The following is a 15,000-nucleotide window of genomic DNA, read 5'->3' on the forward strand; positions in this document are numbered from 1 at the left end:
ACCATTGTGTCTTTGTGTGGCTTATTTGCTTCCCCTCCTACCGATCCGAAGTGCTGCCCCAGCTTCTCCGATGATTTGTTTAGTCGTGTGAATGGACTATTGACAAATGTGTCGAGCTGATCGCGATTCTTGGCAAAGAGGAGGCAGTACTTGCGCAGGCCACCTTGCAATGATGGTTAATAGACAAGGCCATTATACTTCTGCAACCAGTTTGCTTGAAATTATCAGTTCTTGTTGTACATTTTCATCTTTGGGAAGTTGTAGTCGCTATTGGGGGTGAATGGCTGTGTGAGTAAATTGTACTTTAGGTCACTTGTGAGGCTCTCCGTGTCCTTGTAGTACTTTCCTAAGTCATTGGCCAGAGGCAGCAGTGGCAGAGGTATCGTTGGAGGAGAAGTCACCAGGTGTGGGGATGCACGATGGTGCCGGGGCGACTCGGCCTCCAGGGCTGGAAAAGATGATACCTGGGACTCGGAATGTTGCATACAAGTTGAATCTGTAGCATGTGGCTCGTTTGCCTTCTTGTTGGCTTTTTTGTCCAAAGTGCGAGCTGGCCTGTGATATGCAGAAATCAACACATGAATTACTTTGAGGAAGCAACTTTTGTTTGTAAATTTACTGTTCAACACATAAAGTGTAAACGCTGTTTGTGTTTGTGATGGACGATTTGTAAATGATAGATATATGGATGTCTTGGTTATTACCTTTGTTAAAAAGAAAATATCTGTAAGAGGGTCACAACCAAGTGCATGAAATAACAGGATACATCCAGGCAAAAATGGTAGGGGCCTATTGTTAGAACTGTGGTTGTATGGACTCTCATGTACTTGCTGGCAGCTTACATTAACTTTTGAATTGCTATTGAATTACTATTGTGGTGTATGTACTGCAGTACAGTTTGTCTGTAACTGAAGTGATTACAGATCGAATTACAGTAGTCTCAAGATAATTACTCCTTGATACGAGAGTTCAAACTCTAGTTGGTTACAGTTATAATTACAGTAGTCTGCAGAGAATTGCAATAGTAAAGGGATGCTATTTTGCCTCATGAATTGCAAATGAGTGATGTCGAGGAAAAACTGGTTAATATATCCAGAGATAGCAGTGTCTGACCAAAAATTTACATTCTCCACAGGAAAATTTGGGAATATCGAGCGACTTTATAAAAAGGCCTCAGGCCTGTCACGAACTGCTTGTTAAGAAAAGCTGAAGATTTTTGAATTTTTGCAACGGATCTTTACAACAACAATGTAAATACACAAAATGTTTCCAATACAAATCGATGAAATATCGAATGGACAAGCACAAAATGTGGTGAAATGACCCCGAGCACTAAACCTAAACTCGCCTTTGCAGATCATCAGATCATCTATCAATATATTACTAAAACTCTCATCTTGTATGTATGTATGTATGTTCCTGAAATACAGCCAAAACGGTACACGATAGTGCAAACATTTTCGGGCCACCGTACCATTTGCCTGTGGTGTGCAGTATCAAGTTTCATTCAAATCAGGCAACGAAAAAATAATTTAAAAAATCAATTCCTGATTCAGTCAAGTACTCTTCGGGAGAATTTTATCAATGTAAACAACCTCAGCAGTATAGTTCGCTGGAGCTATCTTTATTTTTTTTTTGGAAATGATATTTTTATCAACCGCTGTCACAACGGGAACCCAACGGATTGACTGGTCGTCTAATATATATATGTATGTATATATATATATATATATATATATATATATATATATATATATATATATATATATATATATATATATATGTTGTTCGTCTTTCGGCTGCTCCCGTTGGTGGTCGCCACAGCGGATCATCTGTTATGACCCGCATACTGATTTGGCATAGGTTTTATGCCGGATGCCCTTCCTGACGCAACCCTGGTCATCTCTTATGACACAGGGATAAGGATTGGGTTTCGCCATGATTCCCAGCGTTCCCAGGTTTCCCAGCCAGGTTTCCCAGTGCAGAGCCCCGTCCTCAAGCCATCCTCCAACCCAAGCCTCCGAGTAGCCGAATTACAGGCGCATGCCACTACGCCCGGTATATATGTATGTATGTATGTATATATATATATATATATATATATATATATATATATATATATATATATATATATATATATATATATATATATATATATATATATTACTAAAACTCTCATCCTGTGTATACATACACATATATGTATATATATATATATATATATATATATATATATATATATATATATATATATATATATATATATGTATGTATATTTGTATGTGTGTTCCCGAAATACAGCCAAAACGGTACAGGATGGTGCAAAAATTTTAGTGCCACCTTACCTACCATTCACCTGTGGTGTGCAGTATCAAGTTTCGTTCAAATCGGGCAAAAAAAATTCAATTCATTCAATTCATTCAATTTGAAAAAATTGAAGCACAAGGACAAACCATGGAGAGTGTGTTGATATACCTCGAGAAACCGGTTGGCCGAACGATGATTCCTGAGGTGAATGCTCAAATTTTCTTCAAGTTAAAGTTTGACCACTGAATAATATTAGAATTTTGTGTCTTTTTATTTTTTTTCATCAACCGCTGTCACAACGGGAACCCAACTGGTTCACGGATCATCTAGTTAATTATAATAATGGACAGTGCAGCTAATGAAACTTTGAATTACATGGTGAAATAATTCAGGATTGCGCTGCTCTTTGCTGTAGGGCATGATCCCGAAAATGTTGCCTTTCTCTTCGGAGCCAAAACTAAACACTGAGTCGCAGGGATCAGTACAGAACCAGCGGCGAAAAGTATCACGGCTCAGATTAATTACTGAGTGAAAGCAAAAGACGTGTGATTGCCGATTGTCCAGTGATATCTCGTACGACGATCATGTGACATAATTGTAAGGGCGGAGGGGAGGGGGGGTTCACATGCACCCGGTGAACACCCCTCCCCCCTCCCTGGATCCACCATTGGAGAGGATACACGGATACCTTCAGGATTTCCTTCCCTTTGGTGTGCGTATGTGGTTCATGGTGCCGGACCCAGCGCATCGTCTGACGTTGACAACCAACCTTTGAGCTTCAAGTCCGGCTGAACGTACGGGTCAGCTACCACTCAATTAGAATCTTTGTCAGCTGGTGTCTGTGAATTTTGAGTGGCATTACAATGACCACATCAACAGTGTAACGTTTTTGAAACTTGTATTTCAAACAAATAGATACAAAGTCAAATGAGGAAATTCGTCACTACATGCAATGTCCAACTTTGATTCCCACATTTAGTTATTTCCGCCACCCAGTGTCACAGTCCTGCTGGCACAACTCACGCGTGTTCACCTCGTCCTTCGGTATTGTCAATCCTTTGATTCCCGGCACGGTGTCCTCTCGTACGATGGCCCATCCAGATGATTAAAGAGCTCAAAGGAAATCTTTCCCGATATACAATCGTAATGAGTTTTAAACAACCTGATTACAATCGGCTCCCCGCATTAACAACTGCTCTGGACATTAACACCTCATTCACGCAGAGTTAAATCGAGCACAGGACGATGGAAACACACAGCTCTTCACATGTCACCCCTCCTCTGCACCTCTCTCTCACGGGTTTATGTAGTATCACAGAACAATCCCGTGTGTTCCAGCAAATGCAATTCTCGTCCGTACTAGAAGTTTTGTCCGAGAACATTCCAGCACCTTCACGAGTCTCACCAGTCAGTTTACAGTACAATACCGCCATCTACAGTCAACAATAGCTCATTACATCAAGCTGTTTATATTGCAATTTACTGATCCGTGCTAAACGAAACTTATAACATGTAACTCTCAATTTTAATCATTCATTTACAGGCATTTACTAATGCTTACAGCATCTAGCTTTTAACTGACAATAACCCTTGCCAACAAAATGCCTTGACAGCATCGACGCTCTGGACAAGAGTATGGTAAATCAGAGATCAGAGTGTAGATTAATTATTAGACTACCATAATGTGTTCTCTACAATTTACACATGTAATCACTTGGAGAGACTGTCTGATGTAACTGGTTATCCTTTCTTTCTCTGTATACACATACGCTGTTCATTTTGGATGGAGAGTTTGTGACACCTTACTGAATTGCCCATTGCTTTTGTATCTTCCATGAGGCTTGAGAAATGTAGACTATATCCATGCTTTTTGTTCACCTGTTATATGTGACAAATATAATGTTAAAAAAGCCTAGTGTTGGTTAAGTGGTGAGGGTGGCTGTCTTGGGATCTTATGGTTCTGGTTTGAGCCCCGTTGGCTGCTGAATTTACACCAGGTGGAGTCGACTCAGCTTGTCATCCTTCCAAGGTCAGTAAAATGAGTATCAGTGTACTAGTATAGGTGCACAGCATCAGCAGCACAGCTGCGCCCAACAACAAAATGATAACCACCCAGCAGCCAAGCTGCCATACGCAAGAAGAAGAATATAATGTAAAAGCATCGAGTTCTGTTCTTGTGTGTGGCAGCTTAACTGATGGGTAGCTATCATTTATTGGAAGTACAGTTGTGCCACTGATGCTGTGCCTCTCTACCTGTATATTGGTACTCATGTTACCAACCTCATAAGGATGACAGGCTGAGTCAACCCCACCTGGTGTTAATTCAGCAGCAAATCGGATTTAAACGCAGGACTCTGAGATCCTAAGCCAGCCACCCGAGCCACTCAGCCAGCACCAAGCCTAAGCATTGAGTAACATGTATCGAAAATATGACCACTTTTATTTGGTACAAGTCGTGGTTATTTCAACCCAGAATATGCTGTACACTAATGTCAATGAGGAATATATAAACGAAGTTTTTTTTTTTCTGCTATTGTCACTGCATGGCTGAATGAAGTGACATAGAGCGTCATATCCTGGATGTTCATTCTATTGGCACTGAAGATAATGCAAAACATGAATAACGAGCACGCACTAAAAGCTAGATATTGCAATCGAGACACAACCTCATGGCTCAAAAAGGTTTCCTATCATGTGAAAACTATTTCAGAATACAAATTATTGTTAAAAGCCCCTTCTTTTGTCTCCTCTGCGGTTTAGTTGAAAAGTGAAAATTGCACGCCATGGAACTCGATCTTAGCTCGATGCACGCATATTGATCGGCAAATGGAAAGATATTTCAGTCTCTCAGACTGAATCTTTCTGCGTCTTTCTCATTTTGTTTTCCTGTGACAGCACTGTGTGAACATTACAAGTAAGATTAATACAGATGTTTTGTATTAAACACGATGCACTGAGCTGATGGCCACCCGGGTAGACATCAAAATTGGTTGCAAGACCTGAAGACCTGATTCGAGCAACGACATTCCAGCATGAAGGAGCCTCCCTCTGACCAAGCAATGTCTGGCGAGTAGATCTCCCGTCACCTTGAATCCCGTGGGCTGCAGCACAGAGAATGAATGCCGGGCAGAGGGGTCAGGGTAAAAGCTAAGCTTTCACAGAGACACGACGATGAAACTTGTCTCCCTAATAATGCACATATTTCAAGCTTTGTGTTCTGTCCTCACTAATGGCCACAGGTGCCCTTTATCTCGCATTTTCGCTGTCACTGCTTTGGCAATGCATACTGCCACCCACGGCAATGCTCCCCTCCTATCGCCGGCACTCTGTCCTGTCTCGCTTGTCTTTTGCTCTGACTTTGTCTTTTCGGACCATCTTCTTGACATTTCCCTCCAAAAATAACTTTCCAATAAGGTGGCACAAGACCACAAAAAATAATGACAGCAAAGATTATCAGGCCCATGATAAATCTATCTTGGTTTTCCTGATACAGAAATAAAATTTCAAGATTTCACAGTTTGAAACAATGAAGACATGGAGTTGATACTCTGGGTCCCTCGCCTTTTGGGTGGTATGAGGAATAGATCTGGGTAAGATTAAAGCTAAATCTTGACCGCTTTTTGAAATATCACTTACACAAGCCAATTTACCGAGATGGTTGCCATGGCAACAGAATTTAGCCAATCACAGTAATTATTTAATCAGGTTGAGATAATGTCATGAGGAGTAGATATGTTTAATACGAAAGCTAAATGTTCAACCGTTTTCGAAATATCGCGTACACAAAAGTACATGGACTGATGATCACTCGGTCGGAGCTCATTTCAATGTCCCCTGCGACTCCGATTAATCGGGGAGCAGGGGACAAAACTAATAAGAGAGCTGTTCCTAGATTCTATGAATGTGTTTGTTGATTCATTGCGATACTCGAAGTAACTGCAAATTAATGAGAGATGTAAAGAAAAATGGGACATTTTGAATGAGAGAAAAAAAAAGAAGAAAGTGATCAGATTGGCAAATTAGCTTGAGAAAATCTTTAATTGTTCTGATTCATTTCAATAACCACAAGCCAAAGAGAAGTGAACTCAAGTGAACAGAAGGATGCAATCAAAAATGCAGTGAAAATGTTTGACTTTTCTCTTCCTGTTGTGTGTCCAGAGGTGCGAACGCACATCGTATGACTCAGAACTGGAAAGCGAACTGGACTCGGAACAGCGGAACTTACACACTACACAGCTGTTATGAAATGACTCGTAACACAAATTCCTCACTCTCATCGTAATCCTTGAATTCCATATCGTAAAAAAAAAAAAAAAAACCCCACAAAACTTCATCCTTTGCCCCCAAATCGCACCTGTTGAATAACCACAGGTGTGACAGTGCTTCTGCCAATTTAATGATCATGTTATGAGTTTCATTATCCATGAAGACTTCACCTTTTCAGAACCTGCATTAACAGCAGTGTACACAACAACCCCCATCCTTTGTAAACTTATTTAATTAATTTTCCTTTAAATGTCTCTCCAGAAAATGGAGTAGAATTTCCCCACGGCATCACGAATGAAATGCTTCCAGGGAACACTGCAAATGACCGATGTAATTCAAAGGCAGTAATGGTTCATCAGACAAATTGAAGTTCCAACTCGCGAGAGCGACAGACCTGCTATCCTTTCCCAAATTGATAGAAACCTTGAACATTGCAAAAGCCAAGAACATGTCTGCGTTCAGTGAAAACTGAATGAAATATCAAAAAATCCTGAGGTATGTAAATATGAGTCAAAACTCTTCCATTTTAATGGATTCTAAGTGACTTGTACAAACTTATTGACTTCTCCAAGCTATCATTTCCGTTGTCGTGGCTTTCAATGACTTATATAAACGAGAAAGTTCATAAAACGTACACCTTGCACGTGCATGGCAATGGTCCATTCAACTCTTGCTTTGGATTTCCAAGCACGGTTGATATTTCCTCCGAGCTGTGATTTTGTCTGAATCTTGATAACACTGAACAACAAAATTTTTTTACTGGAGATGTGTAAAGTGATTTAGACTAATTTGGGTACGCTGATTTCAAAAATCATAACCGTTTTGCTGTATCACGTCAGGATTTTCAGTAACAGAAATATTCCCATTGCCTAGAAGTCAGGATTTCAATGAAATTTACAAAAATTCATTTATTCATTTATTTCATCATGAATGCTTCAAAATTATAGAAATTACAGAAAAACTCCACTAGAATGTAATTAAAAATGCTTTAGGCATTTGGCTTTGCGTTTGTGCTGCTCTGTGTCAGTTTCACGATGCAGGAACCAGCAGAAATCGCCCATCATGTTCGGGTTGTGCCGCCCTTGGTAACGCGTCTCCATGAGTGAAATCTCTTGGTGGAATCGCTCGCCGTGCTCGTCCGAGACTGCTCCCAAGTTGTCAGGGAAGAAGTTCAGGTGCTGGTGTAGGAAATGGATTTTCAGGGACATCCTGGAGCCAAGTTTCCGGAAGGACTCCAGCAGCTGCTGCACTATTTCTTCATAGTTGTCCGCGCGCTCGTTCCCCAAGAAGTTGTCCATCACAGCTTTGAAGCTCCTCCACGCTGCCAGCTCTTTGGGGTTTAGAGTTGTCGGAAAAGTTTCGTCCTTCATAATCTGTCGGATTTGCGGTCCAACAAAGACACCAGCCTTGATCTTGGCCTCCGACAAGGTGTTGCCAAACTTTTCCTTGAGGTATAAAAACCCACGCCCATTCAGATCCATTGCCCGTACAAAACTTTTCATCAAGCCGAGCTTTATGTGGAGTGGTGGAAGGAAAACCTTGGCTGGGTCGACAAGGGCGACATGCTTCACGTTGTGTCGACCAGGTACATGCTCTTTTCGCTCTTCCCAATCTTTCTTCGTCCAGTGATTCTTGTCGTCCCTGCTATCCCAGAGACAAAGGAAGCACATGTATTTCGTGTAGCCTGACTGCAGCCCTAACAACAGCGCCACCACTTTCAAGTCTCCGCAGATGTGCCAGTTGAAGTCATTGTACTTGATGGAATCAAGCAGCTGCCGCATAGTCTCATAGGTCTCTGTCATGCCGAACGCGTGAGCCAGTGGGACTGATGGTTTCTCGTTGCCATTGTGGAGCAAAACAGCCTTCAAGCTGTTCTTCCCCGAGTCGATGAATTGGCACCAGTCTGCAGGATCGTGATCACACCCAAGTTCTTTCAACAGACCGTTGATGTCACTGCAGAATGTCATCGTGTCTTCCATCTCAAAGAACTCAGCCATGTCTCTGTGACGTGCTCTGAACAAGGATATCTTGGTGTTAGGTTCAAGTAGATTCCACTGCTGCAGCCTTGATCCAAGCAGCTCTGCCTTCGCCTTTGACAGCGAGAGATCTCTTACAAGATCATTTAAGTCTCCCTGGTTCAGAAGGTGTGATTCTTGAGTGTCGGGTTCAAAAGGTTCATCATCACCATCCTCTTCACCACTGCTTACAGCTATGTTCTGATCAGCTGGAGGTGTTGGAACGGGGATCTCGTCATCATGAGGCACAGGTTTACGAGCAGAGACGCAGTCAGCGTACTTGATGTGACTTTTATTCTTCTTGTTGAAGCCGGCGATGCTTGTGCAGCAGAAATAACAATCATCATGATGATTCTGCGGCTCACGCCATATCATGGGCACCGCAAATGGCATGCTCGCGCGCTTGCCCACCAACCACTGAGTCAAGGTTGTGTGACAGCTTGTGCAGCAGATGTGTGGTGCCCAGCTCTGTTCTTGGTCCCCCACCTTACACCCGAAGTAGTGAAAGTAGGCGGCCTTCATTTTCACTGCTGTAGATATACTTCGCTGTTGATCTTTTTTGGTATACCGACCACAGACATAACAGAAGTTGTCAGGATGATTGGTACAGGAACGCCTACTCATCTTTATCTGAAAGAAAGAAATATAACACAAGTTAACAACAATTGTACGAAATAGACATGTTAAAGACATATGTAAATTTCATTGAAATCCTGACTTCTAGGCAATGGGAATATTTCTGTTCCTGAAAATCCTGATGTGATACAGCAAAACGGTTATGATTTTTGAAATCAGCATACCCAAATTAGTCTTAATCACTTTACACATCTCCAGTAAAAAAATTTTTTTGAAATTTGTTGTTCAGTGTAATCCCACGCCGGAGAGCACGAGCAGAAAATTTGATTGGTCAAGATGGCGTATAATTTTGTCGAAATACTGCGAGACTGGAGGTTTTTCAAAGTGGCAACAAGGCGATTTGTAGTTTGCAGTGTTGAAGTAGATAATTTAATTGAATTAAAATTAAAATTTTAAAGATTAAAAAAAACTATATATATATATATATATATATATATATATATATATATATTCAGGAAGTTTACTGCCGTTTATGCCGTGTCTTTTACACCACCTTATTTAACATATTACATTGGTTATTCATGTCTGTGTCCTTTATGACGTCCTTAAATACAGTAGGTTTCCTATTTAGAAATTTTTTAAACTTTTGTTTCATTGCCAGACAGGCAGATGGTGTAAAATAATTATCTTCCTCCTCTGCAGACATGTGAGCTCGGGATGAGATTTTGTACATTTTACCAAATGTAGAGCCAAAGTACTGCGAAACTGCAGGTTCATGATCTAAATTTTGTTTTATAGTATTCTTCTTCTTCTCCTTTAACGGCCACTATTATCCCACATTCCTTGCGTGGTCAGCCGGGGGAAGTTTGGCCCGAGTCTTCATGAACCGGCTGGCTCGGTCTGACACTCAACTAGTTAACCTCCGCCATCGAAGATGGATGGAGGTTACTGTTTTCACCCCTTTCTGCTTGTTTGTTTGTTTGTTTGTTTGTGAACAGTATTACGGAAAAACTCCTCGACGGATTTCGACGAAACTTGGTGGGGGAGGGGGGGAGGTTAGGTCTGGTGCAAGGATCATGCCATTAGATTTTGGACTTGGTCCAAAATCCAATATGGGCGCTATGGCGGCCAATTAGAAAAAATATTTCAATTTTTTTTTGCATTTCTACATGTTTTAAGTGATTTCCAACCGCCCCCCCCCCTGCCAAAAAAAAATTGTTAGAGAAAAAAACTTTTGCAACTTTTTTTCAACAAAATTTCGAGGGTTTTTTTGCATTTCTACATGTTATAAGTGATTTCCAACAAAAAAAAAACATGCCAAAATTATAATTGTGGCTGATTTTGGAACTTCAGGTGGATATACCCACCTAAAATCAATTTCTGTCTCAAGGAATCAAGTTATGACGAATGAATTGAGTATGTAAAAGTTAAAAGTAAAACGGAAAGTTGCAAACTATAACTCTGTGAGCACTTTTGACATCAAATTGAATGAATAAGATATCAGGTTCACTTGAGTGACCTAGCAGTATTGGCGGCAGAGGTTTTGCACTCTACTGGGTGCTTCCCCTCTAGTTTGGTCAATAATTTGGTATTTGGCAATGGTGCAAGCAATAGCTCACCTACTCTTCACAAAGGACACCGTTGGATCTTTAATGTCCACCAACTAATGCTGTCATGCGGAACGCTCATTTAACATCCATCCGAGGGACAGCACACATACTGATGAATCACCCTTCCTGTGAAACACCGGGATGACAGCTTATAGCTGGGTCGTGAATCGAACCCAGGATAGACGGCTTCGAGGCGAGTGTACACACCTCTTGGCCATCCTGTCCACCCCTGTTCTACATTATTCAAAATAAAATGTTCAATTGTAATGAAGTTGTTCCTCGATCATACACTGACGTCTGTAAATCGACAGACAAAGTGAACCAAAAGCTTCACGCCACTTTTCGCTTCACACGTGGGGTAATTCATGTCTCATTTGCTGATGTTATCTTCTTCCTAACTTTTGATACAAACCCCAGTGAAAGGGAAGCCTCAACAAGTCTATAAAAATGCTTTTACCACTACAAGTTAATTGAAAGGTTCAAGTTATCCATTCCAAATTTGCATTTCCATTTTGATGAGTGGTGGGACAAGGGATGGCAGTTGGAACGAGGGCTTTTCCAACCACCCATTGGCAGCAATGCTGGGGTAGTTCAGTTGAAGATTGGGGATGGCCTTATTGGTTTTGTCCAGTTGTTGCCCTGCTTCACCATTTTCTGTTCAACCTTGCTCTTCTATGAGCCTCGCTCTCATAGAAAAAATGGCTAAACAGCTGGACCTCTCCTATAATTAAGAATGTTACATTTTACATAGGAACAGTGATGATTATTCCTTTTTTCCACGCATCATCATCAAAGCCAATGTACACCCTCGGGCAAATGTAATGCTGTGGACATATTCACGTTTCAGCATCAGCACGACAGGACTGAGTGGCTATCTCATGAAGGTAATAAGGTTATCCATGACAATTTCAAGTGTTGAACCAGTATAGCTGGATCAGGATCTCTCTTGGGTGTTCTCATACGGTTCAACCAGCGATGAAGACCCCCCAAAAGCAGCAACAACTTTCAGCATGATGGCTATCAGTGTCAGAAACTCTTTGCCATGCTACACCTCCATTTTTGTTTCCGTCTCTCTCCCAAAATTGAGCGGGACAGTCCAGGGGAATCTTAATTGACGAGGACCAATCAAGAATCTTTCTTTTGACCTCACTCATGTCCACTTGCTACTCGGGCCCGGACATATGCGGTGTCCAAGCCTGAGTAGTAAGGGAAGATGAGTGAGGTCATAAGAAAGCATGGTTCACATAAACTATGATCTCATAGTTAGGTGAAGCCAATCAAGTGTCCATTGAACTATATGACAAAGCAGGGAAGAATGGGACTCAATCTGCATTGTAGTTGTCATGCTTCTATCAACAGCAGGAAGTAATGCAGATGCTGGTTTTTTGCGAACTCTCTTTTAGTGAATTCAACTAGATAATGAGGACAAGATGAATACTCGTATAGACAAAGCATTTCAGTGTATGGAAGCAACATTTTCTACAATGCACTCACTGCAGCTTGCTTTAATTTTACTTGACAAGTCCATTGCAGTGTACTACACTACAGGATGAAGGCTTCCCTCAACCTGGTCTATTTTGTTTTTCTTGGCATTTTGGAGACAACTGTATTCCAGTGATTATTTTTTCCCATATTCGTCGATTAAACTATTTATTCTTTGGTCTTCATTTGTTTCGTGTGTAAGACTTTGTTTTCAAGTTGCTGTATTGTTGTATTTTGATTGATTTTTATGTGGTCCATTTTTGTTGGTTTACTTGCATGGATGTAAACCTGGCACACTTATCTTGGCCCAATATATATATATATATATATATATATATATATATATATATATATATATATATATATATATATATATATAATTTAAATCTTCCGTGCTATCATTTCTATTTTGAGTTTGTTTTCAACACCCATTAACTCTTGGTGTTTGTCTTCAATTGGGGTTATCTTCTTTATCTCTGGGCTTCGGTTTCTTCTTATGAATTGTTGTATTTGTCCCATTTCCTTTCTCATTTGTTCTCTCTCTCTGTCTCCAGTTTTGTTTCCAAGGTGATGTTTGGTTTCCATTATTGGGGCCTGGTCTATTCTTCTTGTGGCATTGCTTGCCTGTTACATTTTCTTGAATGAACAGTGCTGCTATAAGGCACACAGTATTGATTTCTTTCAAGGGGGATGATTTTTTTTTATAATTGTATGAATTGATTAGTTGGTTTTCCTAAGGTGTGTGTGTGTGTGTGTGTGTGTGTGTGTGTGTGTGTGTGTGTGTGTGTGTGTGTGTGTGTGTGTGTGTGTGTGTGTGTGTGTTGGGGGAGAGGGGTAGGAAGGTAAACATTACATCTTCCACTGTTCACTGTCATCACTTCCATGTGCCTTGAACAGTACAATACCCTTCCCCTTCTGTAAAGAAGGACTTGTTTTGATGGAATCGGAGGTCAACCACAAGGGCTGCCACCACTTCTAAAATATCGTAAATCTTTTCATCAATAACATCATTTTCATTGGGAAAACTTCCCTCATTCACTTTGATTAAAATAAATATTTCATCCACTGTGTTTCTGCTCTTTGCTTTGTGATTGTAAAAGTACAGGCCGGTGAATTGTGTTCAGGCAAGTTTGTGGGCCGTGGGAAGAAAATGATGCTCACTGCTTGATGTGCACACCTTTATGTTGCTGCCAATTGGAAACAAAGGTGTGCATTTTGACACAGCATGCATTTGTTTGATGTCTCTGTAATGTTGTTTGTTTAGATACTGAGGAAAAATCCCATGCAGCTTGGTATGTAAGATTGTATTTTTAAAAAAGTTTATGAGTCATTTTATTATGATCATGGTTGAGTATATGCTAACAACCTCCCATTGTGAGTCACCTTGAGCAGAATATAAATATCACATAGCAGGTGTCGTTGTCATGGGACACTGGCAGCGAGGCATTTTATCTGTCATGCAAAGAGTTCTATGGTGTAATGGGCTCAACCTCATGCTGTGGAGTAAAAGGTCTGCAGTCAATAACTTTTCCCTCATCCACTCCTCCTTCCTTGTTGACGTGGCAGTGGACACCGAGCGCACTCCCCCATCAAGACAATTTAGATAAACACAATGTTCAATCGCACGACAGCTTCTTTATAACACCATCCAGGATAGCCTCTTCTAATTTCCAGAACAGAGTGGCTGGTGACCCTTGCATGAGATTAATCTCCCTTTATCTTGCCTTTTCTTCATTGAAATGGCAAAATTGCAATTTGGAAAATTAAAATACATCCTTGGAGAGATCATGCTGAGCAAGATTTGCCCTATTCCTCACATACTTTTTTGCTGAAATACGACTACTACTCCTCCTACTACTATTACTATGACTACTAATCAATATGTCCCGCTAAAGACCCCCTTGGGGGTTGACCCGAATGTACTTCGTTCCCTTAGGGCAGGAATTTGGGAATTTTTGGCCATAGAGCCGGCGATTGCTCACCTACTCTTTTCAACATCCATGCGATCTTTGATGTCCACCAACTAATGCTAGCAGGTAGAATGCCCGAGACTCATCCATCCGAGAGACTGCACAAACATTGATGACTAACCATACCTGTTAAACACTAGGATGACATTTTATAGCTGGCCCAAGATTAAAACCCAGACTAGACAGCTTAGAGTTGAGTGTGCATACTTCAAGGCCATCCTACCAGGCCAGCTTAAGTACAAAAGCAGGATTATCATCATCCAGATAAGTGAAGTATCTTTCATTTCTGTAAACAGCTTTCTTTCTTTCTGGTTTTTTTTTTTTTTGTATGCAGTCATGGCTCGTGGAAGAGCAAGAACGCAACAGAACAGAAGGAACAGTAGAAAGAGAGGTGGGAAACACCAACGGTAGAGTTGAGGAGCAAAATAGAGGGAGACAGACAAATAAGGGATGTGGGGAAGAATGAAGGGTAAAGGATCAGGAAGCATGGAGTGGACAAGATGGATACAGAAAAAAAAACTCTCAGGAAGGAAAAACTGGAATTTTGGAAAGAGGTGTGATTTGGGAGTAGGGGAGGAGTGGGGGAGGTTGAAGGGGTAAAAATGATCATGGTTTTCAATAGGGGATGATCTCAGATGGTGGTGAACCACTGTCTTGAAGATCTGGAGGGGAGAAAATGAGATTGAATGGAATGCGGAGGTTGGTTCCACAGTCGGGCAAAAAAGAAGAACAAATGAGTGGAGGTGAGCAGTGTTTCTAGATTTTGGGAGTTTC

General features: G+C 41.0%; 2 protein-coding genes across 8 annotated transcripts in view; one reads left to right on the top strand and one right to left on the bottom strand.

Annotated features, from left to right (window-relative positions):
- The window catches only part of LOC147029502 (calcitonin gene-related peptide type 1 receptor-like), a 170,165-nt gene that overhangs the window by 25,858 nt on the left and 129,307 nt on the right, over positions 1–15,000 (top strand). The window lies entirely within an intron of this gene.
- Positions 7,310–15,000, bottom strand: part of LOC147029503 (uncharacterized) — a 188,977-nt gene continuing 181,286 nt past the window's right edge. Inside the window, exon 2 of the mRNA XM_085872571.1 lies at positions 7,310–9,218. Coding sequence (XP_085728697.1) covers positions 7,551–9,218 — 1,668 coding nt within the window. The 3' untranslated portion in view covers positions 7,310–7,550. The remainder of the gene's footprint in view (positions 9,219–15,000) is intronic.

This window comes from Eptatretus burgeri, chromosome 3 (assembly GCF_056783735.1).
Source record: "Eptatretus burgeri isolate ZD-2024b chromosome 3, Ebu_testis_v1, whole genome shotgun sequence".
Taxonomy (NCBI): domain Eukaryota; kingdom Metazoa; phylum Chordata; class Myxini; order Myxiniformes; family Myxinidae; genus Eptatretus; species Eptatretus burgeri.